The 15,382-nt window shown below is 48.8% G+C and overlaps 1 protein-coding gene across 1 annotated transcript; it reads right to left on the minus strand.

Moving 5' to 3' along the window:
• Window positions 1–591: 591 nt before the first annotated feature.
• LOC138355296 (probable ATP-dependent RNA helicase ddx42) lies at window positions 592–1,290 on the minus strand. Its single transcript, XM_069310170.1, has one exon. The coding sequence runs from the start codon at window positions 1,288–1,290 to the stop codon at window positions 592–594; it is 699 nt and encodes a 232-aa protein (XP_069166271.1).
• Between the last annotated feature and the right edge of the window lie 14,092 nt (window positions 1,291–15,382).

Genomic DNA, 15,382 nt, shown 5'->3' on the forward strand with positions numbered 1-15,382 from the left:
CCTTAATCCATTAGCCTGAACCACAGGCCAGATGGGGCACTCCCCTCCCCCCTCCCCCTTCCCTGTACTGGACCTGGTGGGGGGGGGGGATGGGGCACCCCCCCCTCCCTGTACTGGACCTGGTGGGGGGGATGGGGCACCCCCCCCCCCTCCCTGTACTGGACCTGGTCATAGAACACCATTGTCATTCTCCTACAAAGAACGTCGCTTTTCGCTCGTAGGCGTTACATAAGGCATAAGAAATCGTCGTCCTAGAAAATGGAAGCGGCTGGCGAAAGTGTCAGACTGTCCCGTTTTCTGTTGTGGGTCCTCTGGCAGGTTATCTTGAGGTTATCTTGAGATGATTTCGGGGCTTTAGTGTCCCCGCGGCCCGGTCCTCGACCAGGCCTCCACCCCCAGGAAGCAGCCCGTGACAGCTGACTAACACCCAGGTACCTATTTTACTGCTAGGTAACAGGGGCATAGGGTGAAAGAAACTCTACCCATTGTTTCTCGCCGGCGCCTGGGATCGAACCCAGGACCACAGGATCACAAGTCCAGCGTGCTGTCCACTCGGCCGACCGGCTCCCCTCTTAGTGGGGAAGGTTATAACTATGATAATGTGTTGAAACTGTTGCTATCACTGTTGAAACTGTTGCTATCACTGTTGAAACTGTTGCTATCACTGTTGAAACTGTTGCTATCACTGTTGAAACTGTTGCTATCACTGTTGAAACTGTTGCTATCACTGTTGAAACTGTTGCTATCACTGTTGAAACTGTTGCTATCACTGTTGAAACTGTTGCTGTCACTGTTGAAACTGTTGCTATCACTGTTGAAACTGTTGCTATCACTGTTCAAACTGTTGCTATCACTGTTCAAACTGTTGCTATCACTGTTGAAACTGTTGCTATCACTGTTGAAACTGTTGCTATCACTGTTGAAACTGTTGCTATCACTGTTGAAACTGTTGCTATCACTGTTGAAACTGTTGCTATCACTGTTGAAACTGTTGCTATCACTGTTGAAACTGTTGCTATCACTGTTGAAACTGTTGCTATCACTGTTGAAACTGTTGCTATCACTGTTGAAACTGTTGCTATCACTGTTGAAACTGTTGCTGTCACTGTTGAAACTGTTGCTATCACTGTTGAAACTGTTGCTATCACTGTTGAAACTGTTGCTGTCACTGTTGAAACTGTTGTTATCACTGCCTGTTGAAACTGGTGCTATCACTGCCTGTTGAATAATATGAGTAATAAGAACTGAGAGACTTTCTCGTTCCACTTGGAACAGTTCATTAGATTTCATAATGCTACAGTCCTGTCTGAGACCAGAGTCAAGTAATTATAAGGCGTTCCGGGTTATTCCTGCCCGTGCCACCTCTTGGGTGGCTCAATCTTCTTTAGTCAGTCAATTAATCAACGTGGAGGTGTTAATCCCCTGCCGTGTGAGGTGTAGCGGACACCTGGCGCCCACACCGGTACTCCGACACCATTGGAACACTTTTCTTATAGGATGATCTGTTACTCGACGAAGTTATTATTATTATTAACATCTTTATTGACAAAATTAATTACAATTTTGCCTAATCTGAGGATTTTGATAGTCTTATTAAATTGAGGTTAATGCTAGTATTCACTGTCACGCAGGACAGAGGGTCATACATAAGACAATAGGTCTAAACTGTAGGCTGAAGCACATATATATCATGGTTACAATCAATGTTTTAATGTGTGGATATGTGAACACAACTTTCTATTGTGCACTGCCACACAAGGGCAGGGATGGGTTCATAAGTGATGCAGCTTAGAATATAAATAGAAATTGTTCTTCATTCTTTAAAATGGACAAGCAAATTTTGGGTAAATTGTTAGGATGTCGTCCAGAACACCTGAGTCAATAAAATAGTTACACAGTTGGTGGTACAAGAGGCCAGGAGGTCTAAAGTCCTTTACGGTTTCACATTCATCAATATAGTGTTCTAGTGAATGCATTAAAGGTTTATCACAGAGTTTACAATCTGAATATTCTGGTAGTGGCTCAGCCTCACTAACCTGCCAGAAGGCGAATTCGCCTTGGCTCGACGAAGTGTCCATGTAGCACGGGCTATGGTGAGCCCGTAAACCACGCCTCCAGCTGTACAACCCATATATAAGGTCTTATAGTGGCTTTCACAGGCACCAATGTGATCTTTCAACCCCTCCCCCACCCCCCCATACATTCCTACCCAAGTGCCTCTGAGCTTAAGCTGCCGGCCATCAGCTTAGTGTTGTAACAGCTCTTTATATCACCTGCCTCTACACGCTTTATTAACTAGGAATAATGAGGCATATGGAAATGCCATAGGAAATGCCTTGAGGTTATCTTGAGATGTTTTCGGGGCTTTTTAGTGTCCCCGCGGCCCGGTCCTCGACCAGGACTCCACCCCCAGGAAGCAGCCCGTGACAGCTGACTAACACCCAGGTACCTATTTACTGCTAGTAAAACTATTTTACTGGAGCCTTGATGCTCCAGGGAGGAGGTCAGAGGTCATCAGCATCAGCCTGGAGGTAGAATGTAGGACTAAACTAGCCAGTTCACTAGGAATGGGCATGAGAGCGTGGGCGCCAAGTCGTGGGCAGCAAAGGTCACTCTCAGCACTGACCTCTCGCCCTGTTTGGCACTCCTTCCACTCCAGAACCTGGGCCTGAACCAGCCATGAGAAATCGACTTGAGAATGGTCCAGGACGGACCGAAACGTCGTCGTCGTCGTCGTCCCTTCACTTTCTAGTGTGTGGTTTGGTCAACGAGAAATGTATACAATGCTTCCTGTTGTAGCCACTCTGGACTCTCTCTTACTGTAGCCACAGGTCGTGGTACAGGTTGCTGTAGCCACTCTGAGGCTCTCTCCTACTGTAGCCACAGGTCGTGGTACAGGTTGCTGTAGCCACTCTGAGGCTCTCTCCTACTGTAGCCACAGGTCGTGGTACAGGTTACTGTAGCCACTCTGGGGCTCTCTCCTACTGTAGCCACAGGTTGCTGTAGCCACTCTGGGGCTCTCTCCTACTATAGCCACAGGTCGTGGTACAGGTTGCTGTAGCCACTCTGGGGCTCTCTTACGGCCAAATAAAGTGCTCTGTCATACTTGATCTTGAAAACATGCTTCGAGGTGGACCAGCTAAGTCAGCGAACTCCATTTCCACAAGGCAGCGAGCGGCTGGAAAGGAAAAGGATTCAATACACCGCAAAAGATTTCAACGCAGCAAAGAGACCTAACCTGGGTGTTTAGACGCCTAGAATGCTCTATGTGAGATTATCTTGAGATTATCTTGAGATTATCTTGAGATGATTTCGGGGCTTTTTAGTGTCCCCGCGGCCCGGTCCTCGACCAGGCCTCGACCCCCAGGAAGCAGCCCGTAACAGCTGAGTAACACCCAGGTACCTATTTTACTGCTAGGTAACAGGGGCATAGGGTGAAAGAAACTCTGCCCATTGTTTCTCGCCGGCGCCTGGGATCGAACCCAGGACCCCAGGATCACAAGTCCAGCGTGCTGTCCGCTCGGCCGACCGGCTCCCCAGAATGTGGGGGACATTCCTTGAAGCAACTCTGGTTGATACCTTGGTACCTGGTTGATGGGGTTCTGGGAGTTCTTCTACTCCCCAAGCCCGGCCCGAGGCCAGGCTTGACTTGTGAGAGTTTGGTCCACCAGGCTGTTGCTTGGAGCGGCCCGCAGGCCCACATACCCACCACAGCCCGGTTGGTCCGGCACTCCTTGGAGGAATAAATCTAGTTTCCTCTTGAAAATGTCCACGGTTGTTCCGGCAATATTTCTTATGGTCGCTGGGAGGACGTTGAACAACCGCGGACCTCTGATGTTTATACAGTGTTCTCTGATTGTGCCTATGGCACCTCTACTCTTCACTGGTTCTATTGTCAAAGACTGTATTGAAGGCATTGATTTACTTCTCATTAATTGTTTTTTATATCATATTATATGTGATATATTATAATTTATGCGCGTTACTTTATCTTGTGTGATACTTATCATTTATTTATTTATTTATACAAGAGTTCTTACATTGTTGTACATATTGTATGGCATATTGTATGTTCATATTGTATTTTGTATGGGAACCGTGTCTGGTCTGATATTGTATTGTTGTGGTCAGTGTGTTCCAGGTAATACAATATTGTATCGAGTCTGCTGGAACACCAGCCAGGTGTCTGCTGGAACACCAGCCAGGTGTCTGCTGGAACACCAGCCAGGTGTCTGCTGGAACACCAGCCAGGTGTCTGCTGGAACACCAGCCAGGTGTCTGCTGGAACACCAGCCAGGTGTCTGCTGGAACACCAGCCAGGTGTCTGCTGGAACACCAGCCAGGTGTCTGCTGGAACACCAGCCAGGTGTCTGCTGGAACACCAGCCAGGTGTCTGCTGGAACACCAGCCAGGTGTCTGCTGGAACACCAGCCAGGTGTCTGCTGGAACACCAGCCAGGTGTCTGCTGGAACACCAGCCAGGTGTCTGCTGGAACACTACCCAGGTGTCTGCTGGAACACCAGCCAGGTGTCTGCTGGAACACCAGCCAGGTGTCTGCTGGAACACCAGCCAGGTGTCTGCTGGAACACCAGCCAGGTGTCTGCTGGAACACTACCCAGGTGTCTGCTGGAACACCAGCCAGGTGTCTGCTGGAACACCAGCCAGGTGTCTGCTGGAACACCAGCCAGGTGTCTGCTGGAACACTACCCAGGTGTCTGCTGGAACACCAGCCAGTAATGGTGATAAAGATACGTTATGACACGTTGACCAGACCACACACTAGAAGGTGAAGGGACGACGACGTTTCGGTCCGTCCTGGACCATTCTCAAGTCGATTGTGAATCGACTCAATCGACTTGAGAATGGTCCAGGACGGACCGAAACGTCGTCGTCGTCCCTTCACCTTCAAGTGTGTGGTCTGGTCACCACACTTCAGCCCCGTTATTGTGACTCCTCGCCTCGCATATGTTATGACACCTTCCATTCCACGGTAAATATGGGAAGGGAAGCACACACATGTTCATCATGAACAAAGGCGCCATTGAAGAACAAGAACACAACATGGCGAATAAATCAAAACATGTAATAAGGAAGTTTATACCAAGGGTTATAACAACCCGCCAAACACACAACGAAACTACGACGTTGGTACAACGTTTGAACAAGTTTTAACACCTCCTAACCAGTTATAACAACCAATATAACAAGTTGTAACAACGTTCTAATACGTCATAAACACGTAAAGCCAAGATGTAACAACTTTATTACAAGTTGTAACAAGCGGAAAATAGAGACAGTTTCGGTATGTGTTTCCAGGGAAGGCCTATACCCAAAAAAAATTTAGTTTGGATGATATTGTAAGTGAAGAGTATCGTATAGCACACGTGGATGGGGGAGGGTGGGGGGTGTGGGGGGGGCCACAAGGACATATAGGGGGGGGGACCATCTCCCCCCTACCACCACCTGTTCCTTCCTGGCACTGTGTTACTGTGACTCATTTAGTGAGGGGGGGGGCAGATGGGTAGGGGGGTGGGGGGTGGTGTCCGTGCATGTGGGGGGTGGCAGATGGTGTGACAGCGAGGTGTGGGGGGTGCTGGGGGTGGGGGTGGTGGGGGAGGGTGTGTACCCTGTGCCCACGCTTACCCCCCCCCCCTCCCCCCCTACACCCCCTCCCCCCCGCCTCCACCACTTGCCAAAAGCATTATTATTTTTTGTATCGAAAAATATTACCGAAAAGCCAGTGAGCTCTAAGCCCCCAGAGGGCCCCCAGCCCCCCCCCCCCTCTCACTTACACATAGGCCTAACCTTCCACCAGGCCGGCTTTAGTATACATAGAGAAGTATACATACATATACATGTATGACGCATGAAGCAGACCTGTAAGTTGATGACCATTACTCGGAGACCAGAAACTGCCACACGTGTGGAGGTCCATCTTGGACCCACAACAGTTAGCTAGCTCCTAGATACGTCTTCACGACTAGAGTAAGAGAGGCATCAGGTGTAAGGAAACATACCCCCCAACGGTGGGGTTGGGGGGGGGGGGGGTACAGGGACGCTGCCCAATAAACTCATTCGGGAGAAAATAGATATAACAACACTACATAGGTTTGAGCTCGATAGTGTGTTATTCATCTTGGAGCTCCTCTTGTCCCTGTGGGTCTGCGTTCGATCCCCGATGGTCCATGTGGTTGGGCACCATTCCTTCCCTCTGTCCTATCCCAGATGTGGTGGGTGGAGGTTAGGGGTGGGGGGGGGGAGGTGAGGGTGCGGGTGTGGGTGTGTGGAGGTGAGGGAGGGGGTAGAGTGGGGGGGCAGGCCCCACAACACCACCAACGTGACATTTATCGCAGGATTCAAGTTTGTTCCAGCATACCTTAGACCACCCCCCTCCTACACCCATCCCCCCGCCCACCACCCCCCACCACCCCTCCATCCCTCTTTTAACCTTTACCTGATTCTCTATGTCCTCTATTCCTCACTACCTTAATCCATCCCTTTTACACGTCCCCCTTCACCCTCCCCCCCACCCCCCCTCCCCAGTGGTCGCTACTAGGAAGGTGCTAGTTTCCCCTGTTATTGCCCTGGGCTCTTGCCCCTTCGCTCCTTCTCTTCCGTCCATTTCTCCTCTTCCTTTGCTCTTGACACTTCTCCCACGAAGGGGGAGGGGGGAGGGAGGAGGAGGCTGAACACAAGGTATCATCTGGGAGGGGATATCCTGCAAGAGTCAAATAGAGAGAAAGATCTGGGGGGGTTGATATCACACTGAACCTGTCCTCAGAGGTCCACGTCAAAAGGATATCATCAGCGGCATTTGGTAGGTTGGCCAACATGATAACTGCCTTTAGAAACTTGTGTGAGGAATCGTTCAGGACCCTGTATACCACTTATGTCAGACCAATCCTGGAGTATGCAGCTCCATCCTGGAGTCCATACCTAGTTAAACACTAAACAAAGAGAAGATTCAGAGGTATGCCACCAGACTGGTCCCGGAACTAAGAGGTATGAGCTACGAGGAAAGGTTAAGGGAGCTGAACCTCACATTCCTGAAAAACAGAAGAGTAAGGGGAGACATGATAACCACCTACAAAGTTCTCATGGAAATTGACAGGGTGGACAAAGACAAACTCTTCAGCACGGGTGGGACACGAACAAGGGAACACAGGTGGAAACTTAGTACCCAGATGAGCCACAGAGACGTTAGAAAGAACTTTTTCAGTGTCAGAGTAGTTAGTAAATGGAATGCATTAGGAAGTGATGTGGTGGAGGTAGACTCCATACACAGTTTCAAGTGTAGATATGATAGAGCCCAGTAGGCTCAGGAACCTGTACACCAGTTGATTGACAATTGAGAGGCGGGACCAAAGAGCCAAAGCTCAACCCCCGCAAGCTCAACTAGGTGAATACATCGCTTTCTTTATCTCTTACTACTTTCTCCTCTCATCACCCCTTTCTCTCACTCCCCCCCTCACCTCCCCCCTCCCCCCATCAGCGTGGCCGACATTCTCCTGGTCAGCTGTCAATAATAGATGCTGACATTTTCCTGACTATCATGGGTAATCTAACGGGCCCCGCTGACATTTACACCCCCCCCCTTTCTTCCCCCCCCTAAACTGACTATTGTGGGGGGGGGGAGGTGGGAGGGGGAAGATGAAGGACCCTTAGGCTATTGATCTTAAAGCATCGACTGATGGCCGCCATTTTCGAAAAGATATTGTCGGAGTTAGAGTTTTGTGCTGTTATCCTTAATCTAGCGTGTGTGGGGTTGGCTGGGCTCGTCCGGACTCCTGCGAGAGCACTTACGAACCTGTACATCTTTTCTCAATCTTTGGCGGCTTTGTTTACATTTATTAAACAGTTAATGAGCTCCGAAGCACCAGGAGGCTGTTTATAACAATAACAACAGTTGAATGGGAAGTTTTCATGTTTGTAAACTGTTTAATAAATGTAACCAAAGCCGTCAAAGATTGAGGAAAGATGTACACGTTCGTAAGTGCTTTCGTGAATCTGGCCCCTGGCCTCCTCCTGTGTGCGCTTCTGGACTGCTAAAATGCTTTTGCCACAGTTGCTAGAGATTACTACACTCAGAGAAGAGGCAGGCGGGAGTAAACAGAAGATCACTCACATGAGTAAGAGAGAGTACCTAACAGACAGAAACCAGAGTCACAGTGAGGGACGAGGAGTCGAACTGGTATAAGGTAACAACCGAAGGATAGGTGCTGTGGTGCTCAATAGGTGCTCAAGGATAGGTTATCTTGAAGTTATCTTGAGATGATTTCGGGGCTTTTTAGTGTCCCCGCGGCCCGGTCCTCGACCAGGCCTCCACCCCCAGGAAGCAGCCCGTGACAGCTGACTAACACCCAGGTACCTATTTTACTGCTAGGTAACAGGGGCATAGGGTGAAAGAAACTCTGCCCATTGTTTCTCTCCGGCGCCCGGGATCGAACCGGGACCACTGGATCACAAGTCCAGCGTGCTGTCCGCTCGGCCGACCGGCTCCCCTAGGTGCTCAAGGGTAGGTGCTGTGACTCATATATTGTCTCGGTCATGTTAATAGTCTAACTAGAGCAATTGAGTCCTAATGCCAATTTTCGCGGAGGATGGAACATTAATGACAAGAGTTGAGACAGATGCCAATTGTAAGATACTTTAAGATGTCTTAGACACGCCGTACTGTTGGATCGTGAAATGGCTACTGGATTTCAACACCAGCAACTGCAAGGTGATGAGAATGAGAACCTGAGACGAGCAATAAAGTACACACCGAGAGGGAACTACCTCCTTGTAAGGACTAGAGAGACCCGGGAGTGGATATAACTCAGGATGTAACCACTCTTGGATATATAGTGGATATAACTCAGGATGTAACCACTCTTGGATATATAGTGGATATAACTCAGGATGTAACCACTCTTGGATATATAGTGGATATAACTATAAGTGAACACCTATCTTAACTTCGGAGGGTCATATAGAGAGGAAAACGTCAGCGAAAGTCAGAATATCTTTCAGGAACCCAAATAAGGAGTTAATCAGATCACGTTACACTACCTACGTGAGACCAGTCCTGGAGAGTGCAGCCACATCGTAGAGCGAGCACCACAACAACTACACAACGAAACTTGAAAAGGAACAGCGATGTTCGCCCCAGAATTACAAATGATGGAGTATGAAGAAAGCGTAAGAACTTGACCTAACATCCCTAGAAAAAAATGAGACATGATAGAGACGTATAAAATACGTAGGGGTATGGACAGGGTGAGAAAGAGACTGTAAATCTTGACTCCAGGCATTGTTATCCAGCCAACACAGAGATAATATATAACTCATCACTGAAATACTATTTTTGTTGTTGTAATTTAACACATTTAGGAACATCTGCATTAGTGCAGCTGCCCTAGACTATATGAAGGGGAGTACAGTGTGTTAAAAAGCTGGCTACGTGATGCTAAAATCCCCATCACACAGGATGGTTAGTCATACAGAGGCATGTGATAAGTAGTCTACACTGGCAGACTCTGGGTGCATTATGAGGATATCATCAACACAAGATTGAATAAAGTAATTGCAAAGCTCCAGGTACCTCATGCCAACTGGTCTGAATGGTCTAATAACTGGGTATTCAGTGATGTAGTGTGGGAGATCATGTCCCAGTTCCTGCTCACAGAGTTTGTACCTGGAGTGCTCAGGATTGGGAGACCCGTCACCTGTAGCCACCTGCCACAGGTAACGGTAACCCAACCTGATCCTGGCAACCACTGTGTCGCACAGTCTGATCCACGTTTTGTGCTCCCCATAGATATAGGTTTCAAATCTGAACAAATCATAGTTTTTTATACTGGTGCTTTCAGGTCGTTGGAAGTCAGTAGTTTCTTTCCTATCAGATCTGAGTGTTTGGACCAATACAGTTTTGACAGCAGAGATGGGGATACCTAGATCTAATTCAACTTTATCTTTGTTACACGGTAATTTGGCTGCACTGTACTGTGTCATTATGATGGGTTATATTTATATGTGATGGTATCCAGTCAAAGGAGATTCGAAACCCTTTACTCTGTGCAGCGATTAGGTCATTTATAATTGGTAGTATGAGGTTCTTGCTGTCGATCTTCCAGGAGAAGTCTGCTCTTCAATTGCTTGAAGAGCAGACTTTGAATCACAAAATATTATTCCTCCTCCAATGTTTTTTAATGCACTGGTAGCTAGTTGTAGTGCCGCTAGTTCTGCTTGTGTGGAGGTCAGCCCATATAGGAAAAGAAGCCCATAATCTAGGGCTGTCAGTCACCCTAAATTGGATACCAAGTCACATTGGCAAATATGGTAATGAAAAGGTAGACTCACTAGCAAAAACTGCCACTGCTCTACCTGTTGTACAGGTTCAAATACCTCCAAGTTTTTCACGGATTAAGGAACTAATCCAGAAGAAAATACTCCCAACTATCAAAAGTCGCCACAGAGCCAAAGTAGCGGAAGGAAGATCCACTGCGATATGGTACGAACAAGCCACTGGGAACTCCTCTTTCAAACCTGACAAAAAGATATCCAGAGACATTGCAGTAGCCATACACAGACTCAGACTTGGTTACAAGTGCTGCTGGGAGGTAATAAACCCAATAGTTAAAGAGTGTCACATCTGTGGAACAGAAGCAGAGGCGCCACTATTGCACTACTTACTGGAATGTGAAGCTACTGAAGCCCTGAGCATCAAACTCAACATTAATCCAACGACAGCAGCTGCATTAGATGCACATTCCACAGTCACAACAACGGCTAAAGAACAGTTGAAGACTGGGACACACTAGTGAAGACTGCGCATCTATATCCGCCACCAAGATAATGTTATTAAAACAAAAGACTAAAACCGATGCAAAAAGAAGGCAATCTACCTCCATTTCAAACTTTGACCCAGATATCACAGTAACAAAGTTATCGTGCATAACCGAGCTCAATTACGGGCTCACCATAGCCCGTGCCACCTCTTGGGTGGCTTAATCTTTATCAGAGAGTCAGGAGACATGAGGGACCACGGGAGACATCTCCCGTCACGCAGGGTGCAGCCGCACCTCCACAGATCTCCAGTATCAGCTCTTGATAGTGGTAATGGTTCAAAAGGGCCACCACTTACGGGCTATTCATGCCCGTGCCACCTTTTGGATGGCTTAATCTTGATCAATCAATCAATCATGAGGGACGTTACACTGTCAGTCCCACACGGCTCGGTGCCCCTTGTCATACTGAGATGTGACGGATCTACAGGATAGACGGCTCCTTGTGGTGGTGACGGGCAGACATTCCGTACACCACAACACTGAGGAAGACGGCACGAAACAATGTGACCGCCTTGATTGATGAAGATTAAGCCACCCAAGAGGTGGCACGGGCATGAATAGCCCGTAAGGTGACCGCCTTGACAAACTGCTATAGTTTAACTGTCCCTCGTTACACTGTGGCGCTCTCGACACCTGTTGTAGGACGGGTGTACCATGGCCCAGGGGCCAGTGTCTGGTATACTCCCGGACGCAGGTTCGAATCCTCATCACGGCCCTTGTGGATTTGTTCCCCAGGGGCCTTTGTCATCATGGCATTGACAGGTGCCATGATCCGCATTTCAGTCATACCCGCACCACAGTTGTGAGCCGTCGTCGTAGCACCGGGCTGACAACCATAGATAAAGCTTATACAGTTTCCATACATATTTGTACACATCTTTCACTGCTGTGGCATGCGACGGCTTCTCTCGCATACACATTGTATGCGGGAGAAGTGCGGGAGGTAGAGAGGAGGTTATCTTGAGATGATTTCGGGGCTTTAGTGTCCCCGCGGCCCGGTCCTCGACCAGGCCTCCACCCCCCAGGAAGCAGCCCGTGACAGCTGACTAACACCCAGGTACCTATTTTACTGCTAGGTAACAGGGGCATAGGGTGAAAGAAACCCTGCCCATTGTTTCTCGCCGGCGCCCGGGATCGAACCCGGCACCACAGGATCACAAGTCCAATGTGCTGTCCATTCAGCCGACCGGCTCCCTGGAGGTATGATTTGCTGGAATTATGTGCGCTGTGGTGCCCGGGGCGCCCAGATGATCAATCTCATACCACTGAATGATTAATACCTCCCCGCCCACAGGTGGGTGGGTCTGGGCCGCCCACCACCGCCCATAGCTAGGTGCCCGGTGCTCAGATCCCGCCCACACGCCCCAACACGACCTTTAGCTCTGCATTACTAATTTAATAGCGAAAATTTGAAAAGGTCATGTTGACCAATCAGAGTTCCACCCGGCGAGCGTCAGCCAATGACAGACGATGTAGAAGCCTAGTCTCCCCCAACATTTCGTGAATAACATTCAAAAAAAGATTGAATTCGTCAACTTTCCTGCCATTTTCAACACTTAGAGCGTATATTAACAGTGATAACCGTATACCAGAAGCCTTCGTCATTGGTCAATATATATTGAACACTTTATTTCAAATGTTATTCCGACCTTTCCGTTGACATTTCAGACTTCGAGCCAAAGGAGAAGTTGAAGTAGAAGGAGTTACATCAATTTTCACTCAGGATTGATCAGGCACATGATCAATCAGGCACGTGATCAATCATACACACATGAACTATACACGTAAACTACATTACCGGGTATCTGTTCCACCAATCAACAACCTTGTTTGCAAGCCAGTATTTACCCAGGTCTTTCCTGAACGGTGTTGTTGTTTTAAACTCAGCTGCTGGAAATGTAGTGAATTTATGTCCATTCTACAGTATGTTGACCAAAACTGAACTGCATAATTCTCTCTCTGTCTCTCTCTCTGTCTCTCTCTCTCTCTCTCTCTCTCTCTCTCTCTCTCTCTCTCTCTCTCTCTCTCTCTCTCTCTCTCTCTCTCTCTCTCTCTCTCTCTCTCTCTCTCTCTCTCTCTTTCTCTGTGCCGGCTACTTGGGCTGGACGGTAGAGCGACGGACTCGCTTCATACAGGTCGACGTTCAATCCCCCGACCGTCCAAGTGGTTGGGCACCATTCCTTTCCCCCGTCCCATCCCAAATCCTTATCCCTTCCAAGTGCTATATATAGTCATAATGGCTTGGCGCTTTCTTCCCTTCCTGTCTCTCACACACACACACACACACACACACACACACACACACACACACACACACACACACACACACACACACACACACACACACACACACACACACCCACACACACACACACACACAATTAGCGGCAGACACGCACGGGGGTTGACAAGAGCTATAGGGAAGTGGTCGGGTCAATGGTATTGATTATTGACCAGAGAGATGATGGTGAATTACCCCCTCTCACTGACTTACCTTATCTCACTTACACCAACCGTCTCCTTACACTTCTTAGATCAAACTGGTGGGGCGTGTACTGGTCCACATGTGTCAGCTGTATACGTATGTATACAAGCTATGTGTATGTATACACAGTGTGAGGAGCAAGGCCCTGGTCGCAGGAGGGCGTGGCTCCGAGGAATAGGGGCATAAGCACCTAGTATCAAGGGGAATTATGAATTGAGTTAATAAAAGCGTCGGGATGTGGTGGATGAAGGGTCACCGCCCCCCCCCCCCCCCTGCTCCATAGGACCAACAAGGTCGTCACACACGGGTTGAGCTTGAAGGTGTTGACCCGTGTTTGTGTTATATTGACCTTATAAAGATGTGGTTTAGATCAATATTCTCCCAGTCCGCCCTCTCCTGAGGTTTATAAGCGTCAAGAAAAACTGTCAGTTTAAAGTGGTCTCTCCTAACCTGCCAGAGGACCCACAACAGAAAACGGGACAGTCCGTCACTTTCGCCAGTTGCTTCCATTTTCTAGTACGACGATTTTTTGGCATTTTGTTTGGTCGGCTTTTATTTACTGTACCTCATATTTGTCTCACAATCTCTCACAATAAGCACCGCTCCTGTGCCAGGTAAGTCCACCAAGGGCTCACCATAGCCCGTGCTACTTGCCCCGCTCCTGTGCCAGGTAAGTCCACCAAGGGCTCACCATAGCCCGTGCCACTTGCCCCGCTCCTGTGCCAGGTAAGTCCACCAAGGGCTCACCATAGCCCGTGCCACTTGCCCCGCTCCTGTGCCAGGTAAGTCCACCAAGGGCTCACCATAGCCCGTGCCACTTGCCCCGCTCCTGTGCCAGGTAAGTCCACCAAGGGCTCACCATAGCCCGTGCTACTAGGAACTTGTTCCGGATGTATAACAACAATCTCTCACAATCAAGTCTCACAATGGACTTGAGAATGGTCCAGGACGGACCAAAACGTGGTGGTGGTCTCTTCACCTTCTAGTGTGTGGTCTGGTCAACATAAATGTCCACAGTTGTGTCCTACACATAAGGTCTTGTATGTGTTGTCAATAATCAAGAGTATTGGCCAGTCTTTGTGGGGTTCATGTAGATCTTTGTGTAAGTCCTGTGTATCTTGCTGCTTCCTACTGCTCCATATAGCCTAGTGTTATATGCGAGTGTTGGGTACCAGTATACCTGCTGGGAGGAGGTGTGGAGGAGGAAGAGAAGGAGAAGGAAGAGCAGGATAAGGAGGAGGAAGAGAAGGAGAAGGAAGAGCAGGATAAGGAGGAGGAAGAGAAGGAGAAGGAAGAGCAGGATAAGGAGGAGGAAGAGGAGGGTGTACCAAAGCATATATGGTAGTGAGGAAGGTGGTGGTAGTTCGTACCTCGCCTGTTGTTTTGGTGGCGTGACTCACTCGCCTCTTATATGGTCTTCTTCAGTCACCCCTGGGCGTAGGTGCAGGTGTGTGGGCGTAGGTGCAGGTGTGTGGGCGTAGGTGCAGGTGTGTGGGCGTAGGTGCAGGTGTGTGGGCGTAGGTGCAGGTGTGTGGGCGTAGGTACAGGTGTGTGGGCGTAGGTGCAGGTGTGTAGCCGTAAGTGCAGGTGTGTGGGCGTAGGTAGCTATCAGTGTGAAGGGGTACGTAAGGACCAAGTCTGTGCTCCGTCTACTGGTCATATTGTACTCGTCGCGTTATAATTGAACTATTCCGACCTTATATTTCTAGGTCGAATCTATCTTTAAGGTGGCGTATGGAGGTGGCTTCTACAACTTCTTTCTTCAGAGCATCTCACACGTGTTGAACATTTCCAAGATTCAGTTCCGTTTCCAGCTTCCACAGATGTCTTGACCTAGTTCCTCTCAATTTGAAGATGATGTCACTTGTTCACCTTGTCTGTCCTCCCTGATGCGTCTGTTCACCTAGCAGTAAATAGGTACCTGGGAGTTAGACTGCTGCTACGGACTGCTTCCTGGGGGGGGGTGTAACAAAAAGGAGGCCTGGTCGAGGACCGGGCCGCGGAGACGCTAAGCCCCGAAATCATATCAAGATAACTCAAGAAGATAACCTCCTGGGGTGTACACCCC

This window comes from Procambarus clarkii, chromosome 66 (assembly GCF_040958095.1).
Source record: "Procambarus clarkii isolate CNS0578487 chromosome 66, FALCON_Pclarkii_2.0, whole genome shotgun sequence".
Lineage (NCBI taxonomy): Eukaryota > Metazoa > Arthropoda > Malacostraca > Decapoda > Cambaridae > Procambarus > Procambarus clarkii.